General features: G+C 42.5%; 1 protein-coding gene across 1 annotated transcript in view; it reads left to right on the plus strand.

Annotated features, from left to right (window-relative positions):
- Positions 1-4,966: 4,966 nt before the first annotated feature.
- Positions 4,967-12,100, plus strand: part of EFNA5 (ephrin A5) — an 89,330-nt gene continuing 82,196 nt past the window's right edge. The window contains exon 1 of the mRNA XM_013005660.2: positions 4,967-5,141. Coding sequence (XP_012861114.1) covers positions 4,967-5,141 — 175 coding nt within the window. The remainder of the gene's footprint in view (positions 5,142-12,100) is intronic.

Genomic DNA, 12,100 nt, shown 5'->3' on the forward strand with positions numbered 1-12,100 from the left:
GCTCCTGTGGCCACCAGTGTCAAAAAGGGACAAGTCTATCTATTGGCCAGTGGAGACAGAGTTATGGTCGTGCGAGCAGACTCCAGTGCAGCATTCGCAAGGCTTCTTGTTAGCAGATGCCTCCTTACAAGTCTCTCCTGTGAGATTCTCTAAGGGGGTGGTGAATGTCACCCATCACACTTGACACTTCCTCCTGCCTGTGCCGCTGCTGGACAGGACGGCCCACTTCTGACCACTTTCCTCCTTCTCTCGTGCATTGGAAGTTGATTGGAAAATATCAACTTCCTTTGGTACTCACGCAGAACTCCAAGTGATGATTTTTGCAACATTGCCCGGAATTTGGGAACTCGTTCTATTCTGAGTTCTGTTGTTAACAAACAAACGTGGTAGCCTTGATCACATGACTTCTTCTCTGTGTGTCATTAATCCTGTGACAGTGAGTCAATTCTCATACCGACCTTTATATGTTTCTGAAGCTGTAAATGTTTATGGTAACAGCCTCAACTTGCTCTGGTGGAGGAGCTAGTGAGTTTGAACCACTGACCTTGCGGTTACCTCACAACACCATCAGTTACTCACCTGCAAAATATGAGTAGAGAATAGATGATCCTCAGAGTTGTCTCTTTTTCTTTTTTCCTCTGTGGGTCCAGATTTTTCTTTTTCTCTGGGGCATTTTATGTTTCTGGGCCCACAACATTTAAAGACAACAACAACAAAATACGCCTCACAGATATTTGAGGTCCTTGTGTCATTGGGCTGCTAACCACAGGGCAGTCGGTCACACCCACCATCACTCCATGGGAGAAAGCCAGTGCGATCATGAGGTGTCATTGGGACAGGTAACAGGCATCAGAAGAACCATAACAAACCAACAAACAAAACCATATTGCTGAGGATGAGAGGGGGCTCCGAGCAGAGACCCAAAGCCCATCTATAGACAAGGGGACTCATTTCTCACAATCAGTATTAAATTCAGCTGTTTGAGGGGGAGCAGCTCAGGTTTGGGATTCTAGCTCCCCTCCTTACTACTGACATCAAGCAGGATTCAGACTCTGTCTTCCCTCACTTACTGCCTCCGCAAAGTGGAGCGATAACACTCCTTCACAGAGGTCTCAGTCACACATGAATTAATCGGATGATTATAGTTGTTTCTCACCAATAAAGTAATTCAAAGAGTCACTATGGTTTTTTTGGGGGGTTTAGATCATTTTATTGGGGGCTCTTACAACTCTTGTTACAACCCATACATCAGAGTCACTTTGGTTTTGTTTTTAAATTAGTAGAAATTTGTTTTTGTAGAGGTTTTAAGTTTTCAGAAGTGGAGCAGTCAGTGTAGAGTTGCCATACATCCTCTCCAATTCAATTTTCCCTTTTATCATTAAATTTTTTTAAGGTTAACCAAGTAATTTGTTTACATTGAGTGGTAATATATTAAATAATATATGAACTTTGTAATTAATATAGTCAAAGGCCAAGTAAAGGCAGCTACAGACATTATCTTATCTTCAAAGACTACTGCAACATTTCTTATTACCCTCAAGGGGCCCAGTATTAAGTGACCAATGAACTTTCCTCTGGAGAAGATAACTTTAGACCCCAACCGGCAGCAAGGAAACTTGAAGCAGTTGTGTTTCTTTCCACAGTATTGGGAATTTGGAATTCTTACACTTCACGTTTGTTTTTAAAGAGCTTGAGCAAGGTTTGTTTCCAAGTGGAGCTGAGTGGGTCTCCGGGGCCGTTCACTGGTGGGCTGATGGAGGGCCCATGTGACTTCATGGTTTCAGGGGTCCCCGAGCAAAGAGGAAAAAGACCCACAGACTTTGACCTGACCCAAGAGGACTCCAACCAAAAACGTCCGCAGTGAGCGCCTGGTCTGGTGCATGCATCTTCTTTGGGAACTCCCAGCACATAAAGGAGCATTTATCCCTATAAGAAATAGATCTTAACACTCCCACCAGTAGATTTCTTCCTTTAGAATCTTTGCAGGGCCTTCAGAAGACGAGGAAAGCTAGACCTGCCAGCCAGGGTGCTAATTTGGATGAGAGGTGGGCAATGAAGGAAGCAGGAGAGGTGATGAATCAGCCTCTGTCAGAAGCAGGAGCAAAGCCAGATTGATTTGCCGGGACAAGTGTGGTTTGCTAAACTAACATAGAAAAACACCCCAACCACTGGCACGACTGCAACAGTACTTGGTTTGAAAACATCTCTTCTTAAAATGGAATGTTTTTCAGCTCTCTGGAGGCTTAGCAAGATCTGAAAAGATTTTGCTCCCGTTTGCTGGCTGCAACACATGCCACGTTTTACACCTTTACCTAGATGGAAAGCACTGTAACCCACTGCTTTGCCTGTTTGAACAAGACTGCTTGGATAGATGACAGTGCACGAACAGCTGGCTGCTTCAAGAGCTGATTTGCACAGCCCTGCCATTACCTAAACAATCATTACTTACTCGTTGTCTTCCTTCAGTGCGTAAGCAAGTTTCAGCATGTCAGAAGAGAGAGATGTGGGAATGGCCTCGAGCGCTGGGATAAAAATATATGTCACATCCCGTTGGCTTAGTCTAAATTAACTTCTGATTGGAATATACGGACAACTACTTAGAGTTGCTGGACACCAGCAGCTGAGAACTCTTCAAGAGCCCTCTCCATGTGGTCGCTTGGCCCTTCGCTGGGTTCCCTAATTCTTTTCTGTTCAAGGTTCTGTCTACACCGTAGGGTCAGTTAGGATCACTAACACTGTGTGATGTCTGCAGAGCTGAAGCTCTGCTAATCAAACAATTGCAGAGCACTAAGCATTTCCACTAAGTGGGTGGCATTTCGCTGCAGGAAGGACTCAAAATTAGAAGTTTATCTGCATCCAATCAGGGCAGCTGCACATCAAAGTTGTTCTGAGCATATGCTAATGCTAACTGGACCAAAGTGTTAGTTTTACAGATCATTACAGGGCTTCTGGGACGGGAAAAAAAAACCAATTCACACTGAGCAAAGAGGAGAGAATGATCTCTTACCAGATTGTAACAATGAGTTGTTAGAGCAAAGAAACAGACCTGCAGGCTTCCTTAGACTTCTCTCTGTTTTTCTTGGAGATGGGATAGAGAGAGGTTAATGACAGGGTGAGGAATGTCCCATTCTAATCTGATAGACTATTTTCAGTAATTTATAAAGGCAGTGTCCGCTCCCTGGCTCATCAGGTGCGCAGTGCCCTTTCTCAGTGAAAGATGTGCAAGGAAGAGACTTGGCAGATTTGAATTCAGGTATTCGTGAGTTCCCAGTGTGGCTGCTTAGTGATTCCTTATCCCACAAAGAATTTTAAAAATGTGTCTGCTTAAGGAGGTCAGAGGCCAGAGCAGGGAGGTGTTTAAAGCATATTTTTTTTTGCTATCTCACTAATAGACTGTTGACATGAGTCTTTTGTGAACTCCTCAGCTAACCAGATATGCTCATGATCTGAGTAAGGAGAGAGACAGAGAATGATCAAATTTCAGGATATAAACTTTTGTTTAATTTCAGTTAATCCTTTGTTGATGACAACTGCATGAGATGAAATGCATCCTGCAAGTGAGCCCTACAATCTTGGGCCCTGTGGCGGACAGACTATCAGCTTACCGCCCTAACATCGAATCTAGCGTACTTAAGACCCGAAGTCATGGATAAGGCCCCCCATCAGCTGACTGACAGTTCATTTGGTGGCACCCGTTGCGGGTTTGCAATTTGGGCAGAATCCAGCCAGGGTTAGAAATCCACATTTAATGGTAACACATGCCTCTAAAATCAGCTCTGTTCATGGGACCGAGCTGAAAATGATCCAGCTTTATTATTGTCCCAAAGACTGTACTAGCTCTCTCACCGTTTGCTTGGCCCCACTCACGCTCTCATCTTTGCAGACACAGTGGAAAGAGTTTTGAGAAGTAAAAAGATTTATAGAACGTAGATTAAATTTTCATTGTCCCAGAATCTTTTCTCCCTTATTCCATCACTACCCATTTCTAACTATACTAAGCATGATACATTTTTGAGCAAAGAACAACATATAGAATTCATTTTAGATTCTCAAAGTAACAAAATGGCTAACTTCCTAAGGCAGGGGTCCTCAAACTTTTTAAACGGGGCCAGTTCACTGTCCCTCAGACCATTGGAGGCCCAGACTATAGTTCAAAAAAAACCAACTATGGACAACTTCCTATGCACACCGCACTTTTTTTTAAGGGTAGTGACAGTCGTGCTGGGTCTCCTTGCTTTATTAGTTTCCAGCCGATCGGTTCAGAAAGTTGGAGAGGGTGAGGCCGCAACCAGGAGCTCTGGACATACCCTCCTGGGTCAGGCTTGGTAGGTACAGACTGTGGGAAGAGACCTCCCAGGCCCCACCGGGGACTGGTAGGAAGACCATGGATCAGTGGCTGCTCTCCCACACAGATGGAGACCAGGGACTCAGGGGTTGTGCCATGGACCTGCATGCCCCAGCAGGTCACAGCCCATCAGTGCCCTGGTGAGCCTGGGAGGATCTGACCAGAGCGACTCATGCAGTGACAGGGCTGGAGCCCCCCACTGGGACATGGCCTTGTAGTGGTTGCATCTGCTCACACAACTTAGGGGGTCAGCACGGGCCCTGCCTGGTGAGGGCTGGAGCCCCTTTGGGAATTGGGGCTCATAGGGGTGAGACCAGGCAGGCAGGGAGGGGCCGTCAGGCTGAGGAGAGAAGCCAAGGGTGTTATGTCCTTCAAGACACAGACACCCTAAGGCCAGAGTCCCAGCCTCGAGCCTCGGCGGCCAAGATGAACCAGCCCTCGGCCCCATCCTGGCACAGGGGGTAGTCGTCAGGAAACGCCCCCACCCCCGCCATCATCCAGCCCTCCCTGCCTGAAGGTCAGTAGGTTGTAGTTCTAAAGGGGGGTGACCAATGCCTGTGGCTGCTTGGGGTTGGGCTGCCCGCTTACTTCCCCTGGGAAGCAGAGTTGTTGCCTTTAGGGATGTACTTCAGGGAGCTGCTGAATATTCAGAAGCTGGACTGCCCCCTGCTTGGGGCCATCATTGAGGAACTCACGGCCAAGCACGTGGCCTCCTCATTTACCGCAAGACACCTTAAAGGCATCAGGCTGATTGCGCTCGGGCCGCTTGGCCACGCTGTCATCGTGGATGGTCTCGGTGAAGGCTGGCCACAGCTGGTAGCCGCACTTGGCACACACGCAGACAGCGGGTTCAAAGTGATTCTGGGAAACCTCTCCCGGAGAAGCTGCAGAAAGACAAGAGTGCCACCAGGTTCCCGTCTCGCTCTCACACTCCCACAGCTCCGAGTGCACCGCACATATCTTATTTTAAAGTAAAAAAAACAAAATTGGCAAAAACACCTGGCGGGCTGGATAAATGTCCTTGGCGGGCCGCATGTGGCCCGCGGGCCCTAGTTTGAGGACCCCTGCCCTAAGGGGTATTAAAATGTTATTCTGTGCATATGTGTAAAATTCCCTCAAATTTCTAATTTTCAAGAGCTTTAAAGGGAAAGTCATGTTCAGTGTCATCGAGTTAATGCCCACTCATGGGGTCCCTGTAGGATAGAGGAGGGCAGCCCTGTGGGTTTCTAAGACCCTTTACAGGAGTAGAAAACCCGTCTTTCTCCCTTGCAGCAACTAACTGGTGGCTTCAAACTTCTGACCTTGCCGATTGCAGCCCAATGTGTAGCCACGACTACACCAGGCCTCCTCTTTAAGAGCTCAATAACCTCTTCATAGTTTTAGATTTTGAGATCTAGAGGGTTAAACATTTTTAGCATAGCAGTAGTCGTTGAAGTAGATTACCATTCTGTCTAAATACAAGCTGTCCTTGCACAAAACGAAGGAGTGACTGAAGCCACTTTAACCCAAAAGCTAAGGAAGCAGACAATCACAAAGCAGGCCTTTAGATGACATAGTTGTATAGCACAGATTTTAATGTATGTCTTTGAGTGATTAAATATTTATTCTTAATCTTTATTTTAAAAACAAAGCTATTTTATGTGTTTAATATATTTTCATTAATTTTAGATGAAACTAAGTGAAAATCATTTTCTTCTTAAAGCAGTATCTAATTGTTTGTAATATAAAATATTTTAAGGCAACTCTGGAAAAGTAGCCTGTAGAATTTTAAGACTTCGGTTTTCAGGGACAAAAATATCAGTGCATTTTTAATTTCAGAAAGTGCATAAAGCATTTGCTTTAGTTTGTATAAAAGCCATTGCAAAGTGACAGAAGGAAAATGTTCATGCTAATTATGAAGGGAATTATTGGCTTTGTTCATATTGGAACCCCTTTAATGTTTGAAGAGTGAGATAATGATGATCTGGCATTCATTTGCTGTGCATCCATTAACACACACACACACACACACACACACACACACACACCCTCAGTTGGCATTTTTGCCTACAGGCTGCTGAGAGCTGATTATTCTTCTAATCAGAACTGTCACAATCGGGGAGACAATTAGCTAGGTTAGGCCTCTGCTGATTTCATGTGTGGCCCTTAGCATCAAATGGCCTTGAGCACTCTTGAATCCCATCAACAAGTCTTTCAGTAATACCTATTCTGCTCAACCTGCTGCTATTTCATCTGCCTTTCATCTGAATTTGCTTGAGTTTGTGCATTTTTCTTTATTTTAAATTGAGACCACAAGGTATTGAAATTTTCAAAAGAGGAAACTTGGCAGACCTCATTGCCAGTGCCATTTAAAAATCAAGCGAGGCAATAGCTCCAGAAATCATGAAATCAATTACCTATAAATAGGTCTCTATTTGTTTTTGTACTTATGCATTTATGGAACTCAATTTTTAGAGCTTGATCCCCATGTAAAATGCATATGCATGTATGATGTAAGAGAGCTTCATCCCTATGTACCAAGAAGCTTCAGAAAGTTCGAGGAAAATTTCCAGCATCTTTTAACTCCATTTTTCCATAAGCATGAGGAAGCTCCTTCATTTACTAAAGTAATAACTAAGCTTACCACAGTTAACTTTTGCTTAAATCGTAGTGGCATTAAGACCATGCTGGCAACGGTGCATTTCTTATTTTTCAAGTAAAATAATTTTTATTTTATGAACAAAAAAGTTGGCATTGTTGCTTTGTTGAGTTAGATGCCTTGGATAATCCATTCAAGGACCACTTAATCCATCTTGATGGAGTGATATCCTTTGGGAATTAACGGAAACATGGGAAGCACATATTGAGGCTGTATTTCTGGATCAAACCGAGCTGGGTTGAGCACCTGCAGCAAGAGCAGGGACCCTGGCCGAATTTCTCCGGAGGGTCCAGCAGAGCTGCTGCTGGTGTCCAATCTTGCTTTCAGCCCCAAGGCTTCTTATATATTAGATAACAGTAAAAATTGGATGCCAGGAAGCATTTACTCTCATTTAACTGGTGGCTTATGGTATCACATTCTGATATTAAGCTTATGTTTGCGAGTTAAGGATGTGTGTGTGTGTTTCCATGAGTTGCCCCAGGTATATGCCTTGTACCTCTTAGACCTGTAACTCTTATATTCCTGTGATGACTAAAAAGGAGGATCAATTAGAGGGCAGTGAATGTACAAATGCGCTTTACACAATTGATGTGTGTATGGATTGTGATAAGAGTTGTATGAGCCCCTAATAAAATGATTTTTTAAAAAAAAAGACTTGTAAGAGCTTCCAATAAAATGATCTTTAAAAAAAGAAGAAAAAGGTCAAAAAGAAAAAAGAAAATCACTCATTAAAGGTTTAACATTTAAAAGACAATAATTTGTTTTATGTAAGAGAGTGTCCTTTCTTCATAGTTCTGATCATTAAGGATAATAGACTTGAATTTCTACAAGTAAATGCCAGCTTCACAAGTCTGACGTTTCTTAAGTGAGTCCGGGCTTAATATTTGTGTTTTCTCTATGGAATTGTGTATTCTGCACATTGAAGATTTCATTCATCCCTTCATTCTCTTTCTATGTAAATAAGTCTAAAAGTGTAGTGAGATTACTTATCCTCAGTCTCCAAACCACGAACAGTAGTTATCTCCAATGTACTTTGTGTTTTGTTTTGGGTTTTTTTGCAAAACTTATATAAATATTTGTTGAGTCTATTTGTGGTTCATGGGAATATCCACTCTAATTTTTGCAGTTTATAATTTGAACAGCCTTGCATGGTTTTGTTTTTTGCTTTACACATATTCATAGCTAGCTAATACAAATGAACCTAGCTGATTCATCCTGTTGCTCTATGGGCAATTAAACCAGGAGTATTATCTCAGCAGGAATAAGTGGGCAAATTACACATGTGAAATAAATGGATCTTTGAAGCTTGAGCACATAGGTATTACTGTACAAGAGGCTACATTAAGAATCCTGGAGAGATCAATGAGGGCTTTATTGATGAATACTAGAGAATAGCAAAGTGATGTTATAAACTTTTAATAGCCTAATAAACTGTATTTAAGATTTTCTGTCTTGGTAGGACCTACAGCTTCCATGCTATAAAATATGTGGTCTTCTTTGTTTGGTAAAGGGAGCTCTTTACAATCCCCAGCCTGAAAACCCTCGGGTCAAATATGGGGGCCCTAGTCTCTCATTGTCCTGTTGTTGTCTAAAGAAACCCAAAGCCTCCAGACTCATTACCTTTGCTCTGCTAAGAAATGTGATGTGTGATTAAGCACTGCGAGCTATTTATAAGAAAAATTCTTTTGCATTTTCACATATGTGTAAACATAGCTCACATATTCTCTTTGGTTGGAATGGGCTCTGACTGACCTCAACAATACTATGTAATTTTAGACTTCTAATCGCCACCAGTGCCTCTCATAAAACAGAGCCCAGTTCATGGGAAATAATGAACATTTTGTTCCATGAATTTTGTAGATGGACACATACATCCAGTGCCCTGCTTTTCACCCTTAGCACTCTAATTGCTTGATGTTCTGGGCGTTTATCAATGAAAAGCAAATTTTAAGCAGCAAAAGTTGAGGGGGAAAATAACTATTTGAATTACTGAGCAATATTTTCAGACAGTAGGTTCGCATGAATCCTATCTATGAGTTGAAAACATTAGAGGGAGACCATATTTAGGGAGCAGAACTAGTCTAGAAAGGAGAAAGGGGGAGGGCAAAGGGGGCTTTACAATCCCAGCCCTCTGACCTTAAGTCAGTTAGGTGGATAGTAGCCATTGTCAAGGACGTGAATATTGTCCTGCCTTCTAGACAGTCCAAGGGCTTTGTTTGCCTTTGGAATCCTGAGCCCAAACCTGTAGTGTTCCCAGCATGCTCAAAGATCCATTTTGTTTGAATGATTCACAGTGGCGTCCCTTCCCCCCAATTTTTGTTTGGCACATTCCATTCTCTCTTAAAGCTTTCCTCCTTCCTAATACCAAAAGTGAGGCATATGAAATAATGTGAGACTTTCTGCCATAGTTAATCCAAATATATTTTCAAAAATATCATCAACTGAAAGTACAAGATTTGCTTCCCCTTTGGGATTGCAGGTCGATCTACCATGCATAACGACAAAACATTTATGCCAGAGTATCCTTCATCAGAGCCAAAAGGGAAAATTAGAGAAATAAAAGAAATGACCTCCATCTGCTTAACATATTGTCAACAGTTTTGGAGACAGGCAAAATCTTAAATTACCTACTCCCACACTTAAGGCATCTAATTACCTTTTGAAAGACTCTGGAAGAGGGAAAGTTTTATTTGTCCAGAGAGGATAATACAGATGTTTTCCCCACTATCATTTTTTTAGTAGAAGGGAACAGGTGTAAAACTTTTGATTAAGTGCACATAATAGACTTATATTCCTCTAATGGGAATATCGGAACCTGGAGAGTTCTCCAAGAACTTTGGATGTCAAGAGAATCCATCAAACAATTCAGAATAGACTTAGGGGAAATTTTTAAATGGTGACCTCACTGGTGTTTTTAAAAAAATCTTTGTCCAATACTTGCCATTTTCTTTACACTGACCCTTTGTGGAGTTGAGGGTAGAAATGATGATTTGCGAAGCTAGAGCTACATCTTCTCTTGTAACTTCTCCCCCAAAGGGACATTTCCCCTCAGTTGTCACCACCTGGAAGGATGGAATCCTTTTTCGGGATTTAGCCACATTGTTGGCTTTCCAACCTTGCATATCAGGAACCATGTACTTGATCGTCATGGCTTTCTGGTCGCCCTGGGAACCATGGCATTGTGCCAGCTTTGAGTGTTTGTCTATATCCGTGTTTCTCAGCCATCAAAAATAGATTTAATAGTGGCCAGATATCTGGGAGCAGACTTAGATCTAATCTGAGCCTAATCACTTAGTTCCTGAAGTAATTCCGTCACCAAATATGTATCAGTGACTATCCGGCATGTTCCCTGTGCTCGACTCAAGTGGCAATGCTGTAGAGACTTTAGTCTCTCGCTTATTTACGTAAAAATTGAGCTACAAAGAAATTAAGTGGCTTCCCCAATTCATGCACTTTATACAAGTCAGAGATAGTTTATACAAATCTGGTCTTTTAACTCCAAATTCATTCCTTTTTCGGCTCCTCCACGATACCCATTAATGCATGCAGTGATACTTAAGAGTTGAAAATAATGAATAAATATTAATTATTATTCCTAAATTTCTTCTGGTTAATTTTTCATTGTTCATCTCCTTTTCTGTGATTCTACAAATGCCTTACGTTAAGCTCTCTTACCTCAACTTTAGGTAGCCATGGAAAGTTGGAAGGAAGAATTTGTGCCTGACTTATTTTGTACCCTCCACAGTAGGGCCTCTACAACTGGATGAACAAATAAAGGTTTCTTGCCACGTGTCGGGGAGTAAGGAATCCTAAGTCCAAACCTGTAATGTCTTATCTGTTCTTAAGTTTGCCTGGTCACTTGCCATAGACTCTATAATGATCTCTGCGCTTCAGGTTTTCTCCCAAGCAGACTGTCTTCTCCAGTTCTAGCCTACTGATCACTTTAAAAGGCAAATCCAGTCCTGGCCTGTGCTAACGCAGAGCTCTCCATTGATTCCTCTTTGCCTGCCAAACTTCTCTTCCAAGGTAAAGTTTAAGCTCCTTAGGTGGCCTCATTCGCTCTCTCGATAGCTTCTAGCTTTCAAGCCTCTAGATCTGTACAAGTCACGTCACCTTTGCCTGCCAATCGGAGCCCCTCAGCTCCCTTCTCTTGGAATAATTATGAGCGTCTTCTAAAACCTGGCCCATGTGAGGTCTTGAAGCCTTCCAAAACCTGAAGTTGCAGTTTGTACACAATTTTTCATAGATATATGGAACAGTCTTCCCATTTTCCTGCTGTGATTTATTTGCATGGTTCTCTCTGCCAAATAGATTGTCACTTCCTCTAGGGCAGGACTATGCCTGGCTTCATTTTTCTGTTTGTTTATTTCTTCACCTTCAAATATAAATGCCTGAGCCACAGGAGGTAATCAATGTACTTGTATTGAATGAATTCATTAATTAATTAAAAGAAAGAAGACATGTATGTGGAAAGTCAATCGAAATTAAGAAAGGATGGCAGGTTGATCTGATCTCATATTGCTCCAGTAAAGTGTGATTTTAAAGTTTAAGAAGTCCTTCCCATAGAGAAAAGTTGTTTATTCTAATGTAATGGGGTGCTTGGTCTGTAGAGCTGACCTCAGCAGAATCCAGGCGGCTCAAGCGGTTCTCTAGCACTTCACTCTACATCGCTGGCATGCTGTCTGGGGTCTCCTGCCGAGGCATGTCCTCCCCAGCAAGCGACACCCTGCAGACTGCCCCATTCCCTCTTTTTCATCAAAATGTACCCACCACACTCCCTAGTCTCTCAGGGTCCCAACTTTTGCTCCGTGACAAGTATTAATGGGTCAGAGAAATGAAAATATGTTAATGCATTAGTTGGCAAGTATGACTTCCTCCCCAAGTAAAACAATGTTTCACCCACATCCTGTCCCCCCCACCCTCCCGCCCCAAGTGGATGATATGCTTCTCCTTTGTCAGAGGGAAGCATACATGTTCTTTTTTTAAAAATCATTTTATTGGGGGCTTATACAACTCTTATCATAATCCATACATACATCCATTGTGTCAAGCACATTTGTACATTTGTTGCCATCATCATTCTTAAAGCATTTTCTTTCTACTAGAGCTCTTGGTGT

The sequence above is a fragment of the Echinops telfairi genome, unplaced genomic scaffold (genome assembly GCF_000313985.2).
Source record: "Echinops telfairi isolate 266 unplaced genomic scaffold, ASM31398v2 ScPeMD7_7469;HRSCAF=8507_1, whole genome shotgun sequence".
Classification (NCBI taxonomy): Eukaryota; Metazoa; Chordata; class Mammalia; order Afrosoricida; family Tenrecidae; genus Echinops; species Echinops telfairi.